Source organism: Bufo gargarizans, chromosome 8 (assembly GCF_014858855.1).
Source record: "Bufo gargarizans isolate SCDJY-AF-19 chromosome 8, ASM1485885v1, whole genome shotgun sequence".
Lineage (NCBI taxonomy): Eukaryota > Metazoa > Chordata > Amphibia > Anura > Bufonidae > Bufo > Bufo gargarizans.
The window spans coordinates 133924276-133942499 of record NC_058087.1 but is presented as its reverse complement, the minus strand read 5'-3'; the positions used below and the strand labels follow the sequence as shown (position 1 = coordinate 133942499).

The following is an 18224-nucleotide window of genomic DNA, read 5'->3' as shown; positions in this document are numbered from 1 at the left end:
CTTATTCTCCTGGGTGTTTCCTTCTGTGAGCTATGCGCTGCGATTGGCCAGCGCTACAGCCTGGGAGTCTCCTCCTACTATAACCAAGTCCCCTAAGTCTCTGCCTACTATAACCAAGTGACCGAAGGGCATAGCAGGAGAACGGAGCGCGCGCCTAGGGTTAATAGTAAGTGCATTGAGATCCCTGGGCGCCGCTGTACAGATCATGACACTTAGTTCACAATGTTTTGCCAGATGAAAGGTCCTCTTTAAGCACATTTTGCTGTCTTTTGCAGTGAAATATAATCAGTAAAAAAAAATGTTTGCTTTAAAGTACCTTTGTGTTCGGACGGCTATCCGAAGCGTGCCCTACCACGACCCCCTAACCATAATAAGCAGTAGAATTATGCCATAACTGCTGTCGTAAAGGTAGCCTAAAGTGGCCAAAAAGTACAAACGTTAGTGTAGCTAGTGCTTTAATGAACACGAATTATGCCAACAGATTATGAAAAGCAACAGACATTTCATGACATGGGTTTGGAATATACGAAAGGTACGACGAGGACTTCCACCTGCCTAGTTTCTTGATGACATGGACTGGGACACCGTTCTTGGAGGCGGCTGAGGCAGCGCCGATACGAAACGAGTGACCCGTGATGCTAGCTGGGACAACATTGACATTGACAAGTAGTGTCCTAATGTATTTCAAGAAAACCTGAATGCTGAGAGGTGTGCCGTTGTGAGGCAGCAACGGCGAGTCTGGTAGCGATGTGCGTATATGAAGTAACCATTGGTTTAGGACTTCGACTGGACACCACTGACCCCCGGTGGGAAAATACCTGACGCGTACCATCTCCCCTGGACGAGCAGCTTTAGACTGTTCTAGATTAAGCAAGAACCCTGAACTATCAGGAATTAGATCTTTTTTACGAAGGAACTTGGTGGAAGAGGCTGTGCACGTAAATTCCCCGGGTCTTAAGAAGCCGAAAAATGCCAGGTATAACGCCGTCTCTACTAGTCTACTAGTTTCTAGCCCGAAGGGCCGGTTACGTAGCATGTCGGAGACTGCCCTAAACATGGGACCTGTGAACGGCTGACGACCTGTGGCTTTCTGAAAGGTGGTTTTCTGTATACCTCGTAACATAGCCTTGATGGGATAGGCAGAAAACAGGGAGGGCTGCTCCGGGTGAGCCAGATAGCAGTAATGCTGGATTCCTGCTAAATATAGCTTGATTGTGTTGTAAGCTAACTTCAAATTAGAGTGGCAAAACCCAATAAAAGCCATTAGGTAGGTTATGTGTCCCATATCTAGTTGTGGATGTGAGACTCTGAACTTATTGAATAACAACCAGGCTGTCTTGTACACCTTCAATGTGTTCACGGAGAGGGATTCTTCCACCAGGGATCTAGCGGTGAGGAGTAGTGGTGCTACTGCATGACTAGCAGGTTGTGCTGCGGGACCGTAGTTGGTAGTTGGTCTGCCCCTGGGGAAACCTGTAAAAAGAATGGAACATTGAGCCTAGATAGCGCGTCTGCAGCAAGATTCCTCTGTCCCTGAATATGCGTGAAAACAAAATTAAATCTACACTGTAATGACAACCACACAAACCTCCTCAAAAATGCCATGATTTCTCTGGACCCAGACCTGCCCTTCATCATGATGTCCACCAGTGCTGCATTATCTGTCAGAAACAACACGGTCTGGTTACCCCACAGACTACCCCACGTATGAGCTGCTGCTACTACCGGATATATCTCAAAAAGAGTGGACGACTGTAGAAAGCCTGGAATAGATAAAACTTCAGGCGGCCAAGGACTGGCCATCCAATGTTTCTTGTAAATGGCCGCGAACCCGGTAGAAGAAGCTGCGTCTGTGTGGACAACCGGAGAGTGACTAGACACAGAGGGGACAAAAAACGACACTCCGTTCCACTGCGCCAAAAATTCGTCCCACATCACGAGATCTGCTAACGCATCTTGATCTAACCTAAGTGCGCTATCCTGATCCGGGGCTAAGGGTAGAAGTTTCAGCAACCTGGAAATGAATGATCTACCTTGTGGTATTATCCTCATCGCAAAGTTCAACATACCAAGTAGACTCTGGAGATCTGTTTTGGTGGTGACTCTAACACGAGCGAGTTTGTGTACTACTTCTCTAATCCTGGTTAACTTGTCGTGAGGCAAACTTGCTTGCATGCTGACTGTGTCCAAGCAAATGCCAAGAAAAGTAATGGTATTACCTGGACCCTCTACTTTATTGGGGCCTACGGGGACTTTAAGGTCTTCAAAAACTCCTCTCAACACCGTGAGATCTCGTGGGGCTTGTGTGGGTGGCTCGATTAGCAGGAAATCATCCAGGTAGTGAATTACGTGGTGCACCCGAAACACATTCACTAGTACCCAATGCAAGCCTTGGGCAAACTGATCGAAAAGCCAGGGACTCGACTTAGCGCCAAAAGTCAATTTATTCGCAAAATAATACTGTCCCTGCCACTTAACGCCATGCCACTGCCACAGCTGAGGTTTAAGGGGTAACAACTTAAAGGCATCCGTGATGTCGGCTTTCGACACCCAGGTTCCCTTGCCTAGTGACAGAATGACCTGTATGGCTTCATCTATGGAAGAATATTTCATGGAAACTTCCTCGGAGGGTATCAGCGAATTCAGACTTGGAATGGAGAGTGAATGAGGAGCTGACAAGTCGTAGATTACCCTTTTTTTATTTGAAAATTTCCCCGTGACGACACCAATGGGGTTGACCCTTCAACAATCATATGGGGACTGTGCCATTGGACCTATTAAATATCCCTTCTCTAACTCGCCCGCTAGCAAGAGTGAAACGGAGACCGGGTCTCTGCTGGCTGACAACAGGTTTTTGCATTCATACGTAACCTGCGGCAGTGCCACCAGACCAGTGTGGAAGCCATGCCGAAGGCCGTCGATCAGAAACTGTACCCAACTCTGATCTGGATGATCTCGTAAATATATGGCCAGCAGATCCGTGTCTACCACGCTTAGTCATGCCGCATGTTGCCCCTTCTGGGGGCACACGGTGACAGAATGAGCCCTAAAACAAAGGGTACACAAGTGCAGCAGCCTACAATGACTATAAAAACAACCCACGGCGTTGAAGTTGTTACATATCTGTGTTTTACCAAGGTATTTAATCGGCCGCCCTAACTTGTCTACGCCTGTTGTAAGCCTGGCAAACGGAGGTTGGGGAGTATAGCTAGCTTGTGCTCGTTCTGGCCTGGCGCCAGCACACCAATCTGTGGCGTGAGCATAAGAGCCGCAGCTACTACACGCCGGGGCTTTGAGACCTGCAAAATGCCGGCAAAACAGCTCGGTGTCGACTACGGACCAGTCAACGGTATGCTGGAACTGCCTCTGCGCCGCTGCCGCTTTAGCTGAGAAAGACCTATGGTATTCGTAAAACGCCGAACCGCCATATTTGTTAGGCTAGATCCACAACCTTGTACAAATACAGATCCAGCTCCTCTCTTCTATTAGGACTCACTGAACACACTACATCTCTGAACAAGCTAAATGCAAGTACGAACTCTGCTACGGTAAGTTTCCTGTTAAGCCTAACATCTCTAGACTTCAGGATCACTGACACCTCTCCACTCGCTATGGTCTTATTATCCGGCATTTCATGCGTGGCTATGAGCAAGGAAGCTAGGTTGACATCCTTACCATCTAATATGTCTTGACGCACATTGGTTGGAATGAAATGACATGGCGCTATATTTAGAGGGTTGACCTGGGGGCCCATCATTGAAGACTGAGTGAGTAACTGCACGGTAGTATTCGGGGCAACCGCATTCGAAGTAGAGGCCGCATTTTCCATCGCCTCTAACCTGGTCTGAAAGCGGGACAAAGATGATGCCATTGAATTGACTACAGCATGGAGTTGTGACAAGGAATTCTGTATCATGTCCGTGGACCCCGAGTCCTCCCCTGCAGCCGGGGGTTCTGAGAACAGCAACCTGTAAAGTTCCGCTTTCCTAGCGGTCGCTGGAAAAGGAATTCTTCTCCTCAACAGTTCTGCCGTGAGCCTCGGCACAGTCCAGGATCTGAGAGCTGGAACCGCCTCTCTTTCGGATTGGACATCTTCATTACTGTGAGATGCGACGCTCTCTTCCACCTGAGATTGCTGAGACATCCTAACTAAAGGAAACTATGGTTACCTATGGGTATCTACTCGCGTGCTCCCAACACCAGTGTCACCGGACGCGTGATACCTGAGCCTGCTAACACAACTCGGTGCTGCCCAGTGAAGCGGGCATCGCACTCCTGAATCTGTTGCCACATCCACGTTTTACCCAAGACATATAAATACCTTGTGACCTGTGGACATGACGGATTTATAACGAGTCTGTAGTCGTGACAGACTATCGAGCGTCTGTAGTCGTGACAGACTATCGAGCGTCTGTAGTCGTGACAGACTATCGAGCGTCTGTAGTCGTGACAGACTATCGAGCGTCTGTAGTCGTGACAGACTATCGAGCGTCTGTAGTCGTGACAGACTATTGAGCGTCTGTAATTGTGACAGACTATTGAGCGTCTGTAATTGTGACAGACTATCGAGCGTCTGTAATTGTGACAGACTATCGAGCGTCTGTGGCCGTGACAGACTATTGAGCGTCTGTAATTGTGACAGACTATCGAGCGTCTGTAGCCGTGACAGACTAACGAGCGTGTGCAGATCACGAACGTCAGTGCCCGCAACACCCGACACAAGGGCTGCTGTGACGGGCCTTCGTGCCCTACGGCCGTGACAAATGGTGAAGAAAATATACGTCTGCCCCTTTAAAAAAAAAAAAATTATTATTTTTTTTTTTCAGGAGTGGAACACCCTGTACTGAATGTGCCACACCCCGTGCTACCAGACCGTGAAACCCCCCCCCCGCGACGGACCTGAGTCACCTACCTGAATTAATGCAGGTATGCCTCACTACTGTGAGTTAAAGGGGGAAAAGGAAAAAGCACTCAATACATCATACCACCTCTACCTCCCCTAACACCCCCCCCCCCCCACGTATATTATAATGATTTTTATTTTTTTTTCCTTTACCTGCCGGAACAAGGTGCCAGGATATACGTAGTGGCAAAATACGTGCTGTGGGATGACAATCCTACTGACCTGTAAAAGACACCGTGGTTATGACCTAGGACCCTAACAGGTTAACTATTATGAGCAATGTATGAGTATAGATGTGCCACCATTACACTTTGACTCTTGCTGACTAAAGATAGAGGCTACTACGCGTGTGAATGAGAAGCCACAATGTAGTGCGACATGGCCTGCTGCCTGCAGTGACTACAAGTCTGGTACCTAAGTTGCACAGTGTCCAGGAGCCGGACCAGGCCATGGCCCTGATGGCCTGGCCTGAGGGCACCAAGGTACTCCCAGACTGCCCTGACCAGGAGTACTGTAAGTGCGACCCCCACCGCGGGAACCATGCCTTGCCAGAACGCAAGCACCGTACCCAGATGCCGACTACCAAGGCACTTGTGGCGGTGGCACATGCCGCAGGACGTAAGACACGCCTACCATGCCCACGGATGGGACCGAGGCTACGCCGGCTGACTGCCGCGGTGCCGGGTAAGTGGCGCGGCCAGAGACCGCCGCGCACATGTTTGCAAACCAGCGCCATCCATGCAAAATACCGGCGTCTAATGCCTAAACCCTCCCCCCCCCCGTCCCCCAACCATATCACCTTATACTGAACGCTAGCCGCCGGAGATCAGAGCGACGATGAGACTCCGACCGCGCTTTGCTCTGCTGACCCGGAAGTGAACTCGTCGGAAACGCAACGAGCCGCACGACGTGGGTTACGGGGGGTTAGCCTTATATGCCGTGAGAGGGAGCCTCCCCTCACACAAATACGGCAATACCTTAGCCTTAATACTTGCGGCCTGCACTGTATTTGTGTTGGTGAAAGAAAATCTGTTAAAACCATCTGTTTCATTGTTGGTGAAAAATTTATATTTTTCTTTCGTCAGAAAATACCCTTGCGGCCTGTGCTGCATATGTGACAGCTGCTCAAATAAATAGACTAAATTCATCTGTTGGATTGTGGGGTGACATATTCACAGTTTGATCTTTTTGCGGTATGCCAGACCAACTGGGGAATTACATGTGAGGTCATGGTGTGAGCATTAGGTGGGCCGAGGTAAATACAGTTCTGGTTCCTCACGGTTATGTCGTCCCTGGGCAGGCTCGCATAAGTGATAAGGAGAACGGCACAAGAATTCTCTGGGTCACACTCTGGGGTAAGGGACACAGGTCAGATGGTGGTTCGAGGTGCCCTTGATGATCTGTATTAATGTGCTTATGGCAAGGTCTCTTGTAGCCGTGACGCCAGTACCTTTTGTGGTGGTACAACCATTTACTGTAGTGTTAATTGAGGAACTGAAGACTGAGGCAAGAATGGTGCAATCCAACTTACAACTTTTACTGATCGTTGCTCCTAGTAACAGTTACATCCATATAGAAAACTGTCTCTTTAAGATGGACAGAGGTAAAGCTGCAACAGGTCCACTGCTGACAGGTGTGACGTCTGTCTCTCAAGCTATTGATACAGATTTATGTTCTTACTGGTAGGCTGCTTTCACACGGGCGTTGCGGATTGGGGCCGGATGCGTTCAGGGTGTGTTCAGTGAAACTCGCACTATTTTGCAAGCAAGTTCAGTCAGTTTTGTCTCCGATTGCGTTCAGTTGTTCAGTTTTTTCCGCGCGGGTGCAATGCGTTTTGATGCGTTTTTCACTCTCGTGATAAAAAACGGAAGGTTTACAAACAACATCTCTTAGCAACCATCAGTGAAAAACGCATCGCACCCTCACTTGCTTGCGGATGCAATGCGTTTTTCACGCAGCCCCATTCACATCTATGGAGCCAGGGCTGCGTGAAAAACGCAGAATATAGAACATGCTGCGATTTTCACGCAACGCAGAACTGATGCGTGAAAAACAACGCTCATGTACACAGACCCATTGAAATGAATGGGTCAGGATTCAGTGCGGGTGCTATGCGTTCACGTCATGCATTGCACCCGCGCGGGAAACTCGCTCGTGTGAAAGGGACCTTATGCTGGTCCTTGTTATCCCAGAGCAGGTTAGTGAGGCTGCCGGAGGCTGGTAAATCCTTCACTTGTAACTCCAAAGGTCCTAAGGCGTGTATAACGATGGTCGTAACCCTTTGGGTCTCTGCTTCTTTAGTGCTTTCTGGATTAATATCCTTCTGAGTATGTGGACCACTTAAACTCAGGGCTGAAGACTCCAGACTGAACTGCTAGACTGCACACCCCCGACTAGGCCTGAGCTGGGCTATATATATGGGATATGTTATCTCCCCCTAGTGGTAGGCTCAGTGTAATGCAATCTAACACACCTGTTGGCAGGGATTATGCATAAAGATGCACTGCAGCATAAGACAGGTTAAATAAAGCATACAAAGCATAACACGACAACTTTGCAGTACCCACGAGGGTAGTGGGACACTGCATTTCAACTAACCCTGCCGCCTGCACTGCATATGTGACAGCCAGGCCAATAAATTCAGCAAATCCATCAGTTTGCATGTTGGGTGACATTTCAACACTTGTCAGGCCAGTCATTCACAAGTGGCTCGGAGGGTGGATTCCTGCACCAACATAGGCCAGGTACACAATTGTACAGCCAGGGCACATGTGCAATACACCTTTTTTCAACCCCTGACACAGAAAGATAATTTACCTGTATGTTCAATCTGTGGCTGACCTTCCTACAGCAATTTTTTGGTGGGCGCAATGCAACATATAAAATAAATATTAATAATTTAGTACTTAATCCGTCTGTTAGTTCGGTGGGTGACAAAACTATTTTTTTTGAAGTACACCTGCACCTGCAAATGTGCCAGGGACAATAATATAGTTAATCTGTCTCTGAGTTCAGGGGTTGACATATTTGCATTTTTGGCTGTGATATACCCCTGCTCTACATGGCGGACAGGGAAATAAATTTCACAAATTCGTCTGTTACATTGTTGGGTGACAATCACCACTTGTCCGTAATGTGGACTATAATTAGACATCATTTTTTTGGGAGAACAGCCATGTGGACATATGGAAACGGAATGCACACGTAGTATATTCAATTTTTTATGCAGATCCATAGAAGTGAATAGATCTGCATATTGGCCGCAAAAAAAACTTTACTTGCATCAACATTTTTTTAAGTGGCTCTGTCACCCGGATCAACCCTTCCCTACCAGGCATATAGATTGACAGCGCTAGAATAGTTAATTTGCATAAGTGTAACAGTTCATTTTTCTCCGCAACGATTCCGCAGACAGACATAAGACAGGTATCGTATTAATCAGCAGTATCCACCCTACAAGGCTGTATGCCTGGGAGGGTAGGGTTGATCCGGATGACATAGCCGCTTTAAAGGTTGGTCATCTTGTGCCACTCATCTCAGGATATCTGAAACCAAGTAGAAAGTTAAAGGGGTTTTGTCACTAGAGATGGCCTTGCGGTTCGCCCGGCGGTCGTTTTGCGGCGAACTTTGCTAGTTTGCGGTTCACCGAACATGGCGAACATATGGCTATTTCCGATGGCACCATATTCTTTTACATTGTGAAGAACTTTGACCCATGACACATCCTTCAGGTGGTACAGGACAGCCAATTGAGACGTTTCAGCACATGGACATACCCCCTACCTTATAAATAAATCTGATCTAGCCGCCATTTGATATTCCGTTTTTTGCCTGTTTTTTTGCCACTATTTTAGCGCTGTCAATGTATATGCCTGGAAGGGAATGGTTGATCTGGGTGACAGAGCCGCTTTAAAAAATGTTGATTCAAGTAAAGTATTTTTTTTTTTTTTTGTGGCCAATATGCAGATCTATTTACTTCTATGGATCTGCATAAAAAATGGAATATACTAGGTGTGCATTCCGTTTCCATATGTCCACATGGCGGTTCTCCCAAAAAAATTATGTCTAATTATAGTCCACATTACGAACAAGTGGTGAATGTCACCCAACAATGTAACAGACGAATTTGTGAAATGTATTTCCCTGTCCGCTATGTAGAGCAGGGGTATATCACAGCCAAAAATTGTTTAGTGTCACCCAACAATGTAACAGATGAATTTGTGAAATTTATTTCCCTGTTCGCCATGTAGAGCAGGGGTATATCACAGCCAAAAATGCAAATATGTCAACCCCTGAACTCAGAGACAGATTAACTATATTATTGTCCCTGGCACATTTGCAGGTGCAGGTGTAATTCACCAAAAAATAGTTTTGTCGCCCACCGAACTAACAGACGGATTAAGTACTAAATTATTCATATTTATTTTATATGTTGCATTGCGCCCACCCAAAAATTGCTGTAGGAAGGTCAGTCACAGATTGAACATACAGATAAATTATCTTTCTGTATCAGGGATGGAAAAAAGGTGTATTGCACATGTGCCCTGGCTGTACAATAGTGTACCTGGCCTATGTTGGTGCAGGAATCCACCCTCCGAGGGAGAGGTTGCTGTGTGGAGCAGGGACAGACTTTTAGGGACACCAAACGCTATCTAATAGGGCCACAAAAGTCCTTTTAAGGTCTGGTATAGATGTACTATTGATAGGTGTGCAGTACAGAGGGGTGTAATACACTTATAATATACTTTCTAACATAGAACATATATTATAGTGCATTTGTAATGTGCAGCAGTTGTGTCACGACCCTTGGTCATGGTCGTGACTCCTTGGGAGTCGCATGCAGTTGCCCGCGGTTTGCTGTTGTGTCAACCGCAGCTGGGGGCACTTAGTTGTGTGCCTCAAGTGCGGTTGCCGCGGACAACAGGTATGCGTGCGGTTGCCCTTGGCAATGTGTATTTGTGTGCACGGGGGTTATTGTGTGTATTCCCCTTTAAGTTGCTGTCTTCCCTTCCCTGGTGTGTGAAGGGTTAACTTCCTTTCTAGTGTGTGTGTGCACTGGGTGTGTCTGGCTGTTGGGTGTGGCTTCTTGGCCCTATAAAGCCTCAGTGGAAGGCAGTAGTCAAAGAGGGTGCTTCAGCCATGCTTGCTGGAGACATCCTCCTGGTTATTTACCAACTGCCAGTGGGGGCCACCCTTCTGGTCATAAAATTGTTACCTTGTCTGATGTGATGTCTATGTGTATGCGGTTGCTTGTTTATTGCACCTTATGGTTTCCTGGTTTCCCGTGTGATGTATGGTGTGTGCTGTTGTCATTTCTGTTGTTGTGGACAACAGCACTTTTACATGGGTTCCAGGCTGTGTGTCTGTGGCAGGTAGGTGAGTTTGTAGTTTCCACGTACCTGCCACTGCCATAAGTTGTATTGGATTCCCCTTATTTACAGCTTGGCCATTCTAGGCTCCTGTTCCTCCATGTCCAGGAGGAACAGGTAGTCTACCCAGCTCCTAGCTTAGGGACCTGCGGAGGGTTAGTAGGGACCCGAGGCTCCAGAGCATGAGTCCTCCTACCTTTAAGGTCGGCTCATGCCGCTAGGAGTTAGGGTCAGATTAGGGAGGCTTTAGGAGGGGACCTGCTCCCTGATCCTGTGGTCCTGGCCAAGCAGTGACCAAACATCTACGGGTACCGCATGGCTGAGGGTTTCCCCCATCCCCAGCCGTGACAGTATGTGTTTCTGTTCCCTTTGTAGCTTGGCCACTTTAGACTCCTGTTTCTCTGTGTCCAGGAGGAACGGGATGTCTACCCAGCTCCTAGTTCAGGGAACGACGAAGTGTCAGTAGGGATCCGAGGTTCCTGAGCATGGGCCCTCCTACCTTTAAGGGCGGCTCATGCAGCTAGGAGTCAGGGTCAGATTAGGGAGGCTTTAGGAGGGGACCTGCTCCCTGATCCTGTGGTCCTGGCCAAGCAGCGACCAAACATCTACGGGTACCGCACGGCTGAGGGTTTCCCCCATCCCCAGCCGTGACAGTATGACCAGAATGCATCCTCGCCTGGTTTCCCTCGAAAGAGGGTGAAGCATGCATCGCCATAGGCTGATGGGGTGCATGCGCGTTCTCCGGAGGGAGAGCGTTATGGGGTTCACCGTTAACTGCACGGTTGGTGGCTTTTCCCCGCCACCTTGCTAACCGTGTCCATGTTGGTGACCCCTCGTCCCTCTCAGGGTTCCTATCTCTGGTCGTCTGCTGGCAGCATTCCTTTGGTGTTCTGGCGGTGTGCTGGTTGGGGAGTGGCTGCTGGCAGCGACCTGGAGTGGGAGCGTTTACTGAGTCGGACGCGGTGTCCAGTGTCCCTCCTCCAGACTGCTTTGGTGGCTGGCTGCCTGGGACCGAGGTGTCGGTCCGAGTATGTTGGCGGCAGTTCTGGAGAAGGATACGGGTACCTGTCTGGCAGTGCCTCCAGTTGTTCTTTCCTTCAGTCTGCTTTGGTGGCTGATGACCTGGGACCGTTGTGTCGGTCCAGGTTTGTTGGCAGCAGTTCTGGAGGGAGACACTGGTGGTTATCAGGCATTGCCCCTCCCCCCTCCCTGTTGTTTGGTCCCACCAGCTTCCCTTTTCGGTTGGGAGGGCTTTGAGGGGTGGGAGTGTCATGACCCTTGGTCATGGTCAGTGACTCCTTGGGAGCCGCATGCAGTTCCCGCGGTTTGGTGTTGTGTCAACCGCAGCTGGGGGCACTTAGTTGTTTGCCTCAAGTGCGGTTGCCGCGGACAACAGGTATGCGTGCGGTTGCCCTTGGCAACGTGTGTTTGTGTGCTCCACTGTGCTCCAACACCACGTCTGTTTATTCAACGACGTGGTGTTGCGGTGGAGAAAGAATTCCCTCAAAAAAATTACTCTCCATCTGGAGCTGAATCCTGTCAAGTGCGGTATTGGCTGCTCATCTAGCAAGAAACTTCTAGGGGAACCTGCCTGGCATGCTTAGGCCTCTACTAACGACAGACAATGAGAAGACAAAGCTTCAAGATTGCTTGGAGCCCGGAAGAGTTGCAAATTTAATCACGATTCAAACCAACCAAGGCCCAGTCTTTTTGTCGGGGGTTCCCAATCATCATGGAATGGAAAGCATCCTTATTATATTTAATACATTTAATAATAAAATGTTTAATACATTTTATAATAAAAATTACATTTTTCCTAACACAGGAGGAGGAGGAGGACATCCTGTGGTGCACGGAGATGGAGATGGTCTTTGGATCCCCACACAGGCGTCTCAGAAATGAACCGCGGCTCCCAAAATCAGCTCCTGGGAAGATCATGGAGCGTCCCGATCATCCGCCATCTATTCGCCCCACTTAATTTTGGAAGTGCGTAGAACTTAATTTTGGAAGTGCGTAGTGTGGGACCCCCACGCTGCAGATTGATAATGGAGACACCGAATTTAAAATATATATGGAATTAATTTCATAATAAAATGTTTAATAAATTTAATAATAACATTAAAAAAAAATCTTAGGAGAGAATCAGCCAGTCTTCAGTTTATTCAACGATGTGGAGGGTGTTGCGATGGAGAAAGCATTCCAAAAAAACTATTCCTCTACACCTGGAGCCGAATCCTGTCAAGATTGATGCAAGTGCGGTATTGGCTGCTCATCCAGCAAGATACTTCTGGGGGAACCTGCCTGCCATGCTTAGGCCTCTACTAGCGACAGACAATGAGAAGAAGATAAAGCTTGTTCTTTTCTGTACATTGAATGATTGATTAATTTTTGGGGCCTGTAATCCACTGGTCTGCAGTAAAATTGATATCTAATGACCGTCTAATATACCTCCTGTCCGGTGAATGCCTATTGTTTGGGGCCTGTAATCCCGTGGCCTAAAATAAAATCGTTGCAGGCTCCAGCATCCAGACCCCATGCGGAATGGAAGCATGGCGGTTTCAGGCAGAGCTGCACACAAACTAGAGATCCACCCTCCGGAGAATCCAGGAGCCCTCTGATGAAGGCAGAACATACACAGGAACAGAAGCAGTAAGACACTGCAGACAATACAAGGAACATACTGGATCAGAAGCAGTTTATCACTGCCATGATTTCAGACGCAGTTAGAGCACTGCTAGGCTAAACATGGAACAGAGTGGATCAAGACACAGAACAGGTACAGAAGATCAGGCAAGGCTATAACCTCAACAATGCTTTACCAGGCAACACCACACAGAAGAGCAGATGGCAAAACCCCCTGGGTGAGCAGCAGGGGGCTACACCCAGCAAGGCAAAAGATAGAAATAGCTGCAATAACCAGAGCACCTGATAAGCCAAAACCAGGAACAGACCAGGGAATGTTAACCCCACCAGAACCAGGAGTACCAGAAGCACAGAACACAATCACAAGTGTCAGTTCACACCAGACACAGAATGCTGCAGCCGTCACGCCCCAAACGACAACCAGCATACATAGGCTAACTGAGCCAATATGAGGTTACAGGAAGCCAGCCTACACAACAACAAGGAGTGACTGAGCCACACTGTGATACAAACAGAAATGCATCCATTTATCAGACCCAACTCACACACAAGGTTACAGCACGCAGTCCCAAGCAACCAGCATACACAGGTGTCAGCCTGCAGCCAGTACGTGAGAGAGCCTGCAGCCAGCCTACACGGCCACAACTGTCACAGTGAACCGCACCGTGACAAAACAAGTGTAGAAAATGATAAATGAGACAGGCCTGCTGGACGGCCCCCTTCCCCGCCCAAACCACACCACCTTTTTAACACCTGGCGTGAGCGGGGAAAAGTTTCAGATTGCAGCGCAAATAAGCTTTGCGCCGCAATCTGTGACAGAGATACAACAAAAAGTGGCGTATAGCTGTTAGTAAATGACCCCCTGAATCTTCACACTTTACTAACATAGCCTGCAAAGCTGTGGTAGGGACTGCTGGATACTAAATGTCCCTAAATAACTCTCCCTTCTAGCTGCCAAATTGTGCCATAGCTAGTCATATTTCAAGGTTAGTATTGAGCAAATTGAAGTCTACGATCTGAATTTCAAGGACAAATTCGATTCGCCGCAGAGCTGAATTTCCTCGTGCTTCGTGGTAGCGAATCAATTTTCCCTGAATGGCGGTAAAAAAAATAAAAAAATCATACTTGCCTCATCCATTTGAGTGCGAAGAGCCGGCCGTGTTTTTCTTTTTTCTTTTAAGGAGTAGCTTGTCCTGGTAAGGGTACTTTCACACTTGCGTTTTTCTTTTCCGGCATAGAGTTTCGTCACAGGGGTTCTATACCGGAAAACAACTGATCAGGCATATCCCCATGCATTCTGAATGGAGAGCAATCCGTTCAGGATGCATCAGGAGGTCTTCAGTTCAGTCTTTTTGACTGATCAGGCAAAAGAGAAAACCACAGCATGCCAAAAAAACTGAAGACTTGCCTGAATGCGCAGACCGAAAAAAAGGTGAAAAAAATAAATGCCGGTTCTGTTTTTCTGGATGACAAAATTCTGACTGATCAGACATTTTTAAGACTGATCAGGATCCTGATCAGTCTTACAAATGCCATCAGTTGGCATAAAAGTAGCTTAAATGTTGATGCATAAAAGTACATGTACTGAAGGTGCTCCTAGATCTCAATCAGCGAAAACACTTAAGGCCTCATGCACATGACCGTTGTTTTGGTCCGCATCCTAGCCACAGTATTTGCGGCTTGGATGCGGACCTATTCACTTCAATGGGGCCGCAAAAGATGCAGACAGCACTCCGTGTGCTTTCCGCATCCGTTGCTCCGTTCCGTGGTCCGCAAAAAAAATAACCTGTCCTATTCTTGTCCGTTTTGCAGACAAGAATAGGCAGTTATATTAATGGCTGTCCATGCCGTTCCGCAAATTGCGTAATGCACACGGACGCCATCCTGGTTTTTGCGGATCTGCAATTTGCGGACCGCAAAACCCACAATGGTCGTGTGCATGAGGCCTAACAGAGCACCTGCTAATTGACTCTACTTACCCCAAAAATTATACCTGATTGGTGGTGGCCAGTCACAATGACATGCGCTCACTAGTTGGCTGGCTAGGAAGCCTATGACTTCTGCTGCAGATTGCCATTGTCTGTTACCACGTCTCAGGAAAGGTCATTGTTAGTTAATATTGTAACCTGAGACATTTATGACCTGACGGACAACTGTGGCTTCATTGGTTTAAAGCAGTGATGCCCAACCTGCGGCCCTCCAGGTGTTGCAAAACTAAAACTCCCAGCATGCCTGGACAGCCTACAGCTATTAGGGCACGCTGGGAGTAGGTTTATAGGGTTAACTAGTATGATAACACGAGATAAGCAAATTACTCATTTCAGTTATAATTCTAACGACTTGGATGTCAGATTCAATGCCAAATAAATTTGATCTAAATCACAAATGCCCCAGATGCCATGAAAAGTCATGTATGAGACGCTATGGTCTCCTAGGACTGTATCCAACCACTCGTTATGCCAAGACAACATTAGTAATGTAAAAGTGACTGACATACAGTATATGACTATGGGTAAGCAGATGGTAGCCTCTGGTAACAAACAGCCTGGCTAATAACACACTGCATTGTCTGATATTTTTTTATTTAAAAACAGCCTAAAAAGTATCCCATTTAGGCCGAATGCCCACGGCCGTGAGCGGTCCGTGGATCCGCGGCCTGGATTCCTGCTGAGAGCAGGAGCGCACAGCGTCATTGGTTGCTACTGGTATGATCTATACCAGTGTATTACTGTACTGTGGCGGCAGCAGGGAGCGCACGGCGTCATAGCAACCAATGACGCCGTGCGCTCCTGCTCTCAGCAGGAATCCAGGCCGCGGTTCCACGGACTGCTCACGGCCGTGGGCATTCGGCCTTAGGTGGCAAATGTCTTCCTCTCTGACATCTGGTGATCACCATTTTGAGTTAAAATATTTTGGGAAATTCCTAACAAATTTGATTTGTATAGAAACAATTGTCTCTGATAATAACTTTATGGGTTAAATTGTCTATAAAATACTGATTCATTTTTTTGTATGTCTAAAAATATAATAGAGGTGAAAAGGTGACAGCACAATGAACTAAAACAAGTGGCCACTGAAAATTGAAAAGAGCATAAAAATTAATAAAAATGAAATCCCTAATTTCGAACAGATTTATTTCAAAGTGAGCTCATTAACTGTAGCAGCAGGGAGTGCTGTGTCCAATGTTTTTAAGGCTGTCACATAAACAGCACGTAGGTAAGATGTTGTTCTTTTCAGAATTTGTGGATCTTAAATATTTTTGCATGTATTAAACCGCCAGCCTGAAGTCCTGTGTAATACATAAAATGGTTTAACTATATTTGCTTAATTTTGTTCTAAAGCAATGAAAACAATGAGCCATGTGTTGTGACTGCACCTTGCTGGAAGAAGATGAAGAAGAAGGGGTGTACTGGCTACTCCTTGTCCCATCAATTACTGTTTTTCATTGCTGGAAGAATGGTAAGTGTGGTAAATAAATACATTCATTGAAATAAAATAATGCACCAAGAAGGAGTTGTAGAAATGGAATTGTAGGAATCTAATGATGTATGTAAGTGCAGGGCCGAATTAAGGGCTCTTTCACACTTGCGTTCTTCCGGCTTAGAGGTCCGTCGTCGGGGCTCTATGCCGGAAGAATCCTGATCAGTTTTATCCTAATGCATTCTGAATGGAGTGAAATCCGTTCAGGATGCATCAGGATGTCTTCAGTTCAGGACCGGAACGTTTTTGGCCGGAGAAAATACCGCAGCATGCTGCGCTTTTTGCTCCGGCCAAAAATCCTGAACACTTGCCGCAAGGCCGGATCCGGAATTAATGCCCATTGAAAGGATCCGGCCTTAAGCTAAACGTCGTTTTGGCGCATTACCGGATCCGATGTTTAGCTTTTTCTGAATGGTTACCATGGCTGCCGGGACGCTAAAGTCCTGGCAGCCATGGTAAAGTGTGGACCGGGGGAGCAGCACACTTTCCGTCCGTGCGGCTCCCGGGGCGCTCCAGAGTGACGTCAGGGCGCCCCATGCGCATGGATGATGTGATCGCATGGCACGTCATCCATGCGCATGGGGCGCTCTGACATCATTCTGGAGCGCCCCGGGAGCTGCACGGACTGTGTGTATACCGCTCCCCCGCTCCCCACTACTACTATGGCAACCAGGACTTTAATAGCATCCTGGCTGCCATAGTAACACTGAACGCATTTTGAAGACTGATCCGTCTTCAAATGTTTTCAGTTCACTTGCGTTTTTCCGGATCCGGCGTGTAATTCCGGCAAGTGGAGTACACGCCGGATCCGGACAACGCAAGTGTGAAAGAGGCCTTAGCTTGGTGGAGGCCCCTGGGCAAAAAAATTGCGTGGGGGGACATAACATACATTTTTAACTTGGCTACGGGGGGGTGGGAGGGTGGACCTGGTGTCCCTGAACTACATACCTGTCTACTGTTGCCATACTAAGGTCTGGTATAAAGGCTGCCACTGGTCAGTCCACGGTCAATGTAAATGCTACAGTCTGTCGGTCCATAGTGTTGAGTGTGAATATTCTACTCGCTAATTTTTATTGCAAAATGCGCGATTTTTCCCAGCGAATACAAAGCGTTTTAATGCGTTTTACACGCGTGTGAGAAAAATTGGCATATTTGGTACCCAGACCCGAACCCGGACTTCTTCACAGAAGTTCGGGTTTGGGTTAGGTGTTCTGTAGATTTTATTATTTTCCCTTATAACATTGATATAAGGGAAAATAATAACATCCTTAATACAGAATGCTTAGTAAAATAGTGATAGAGTGGTTAAAAAAATGTAAATTAAAATTAATCTTACCTTAATCCACTTGTTCGTGCAGCCTGACTTCTCTTCTGTCTTCTTCTTTGAGGAAAAGGACCTTTGGTAACGTCATTGAGCTCATCACATGGTCCGTCACATGACCCAAAATTTACTATTTTTGTCACCCTAATGATAATGATCTAGGTGAGCGTCCGTAATGACCTGATCTATAAAACGGTCATGTTACTTTCCCCGCACGGTGAACGCCAGGAAATTGAAATTTTGCCCACCTTACTTCCCAAAAAAGGTAATAAAAGTGATTAAAAAAGTTGCATGTACGCCGAAATAGTACCAATCAAACAGTCACCTCATCCCGCAAAAAATGAGCCACTACATGACAATGGCCCCAAAAAATAAAAAAAACTATGGGGACAGTATAACAGTATTTTTTTTTTTCAAAAATGATATTATTGTGAAAAATTAAACAAATAAAAAAAAGTATACATATTAGGTATCGCTACATCCGTATCGACCAGCTCTATAATAATAT

At 47.0% G+C, this 18224-nt stretch overlaps 1 protein-coding gene across 1 annotated transcript in view; it reads left to right on the top strand.

Annotated features, from left to right (window-relative positions):
• Positions 1-18224, top strand: part of C8H16orf89 (chromosome 8 C16orf89 homolog) — an 88122-nt gene that overhangs the window by 14907 nt on the left and 54991 nt on the right. The window contains exon 2 of the mRNA XM_044304871.1: positions 16257-16374. Coding sequence (XP_044160806.1) covers positions 16306-16374 — 69 coding nt within the window. The 5' untranslated portion in view covers positions 16257-16305. The remainder of the gene's footprint in view (positions 1-16256; positions 16375-18224) is intronic.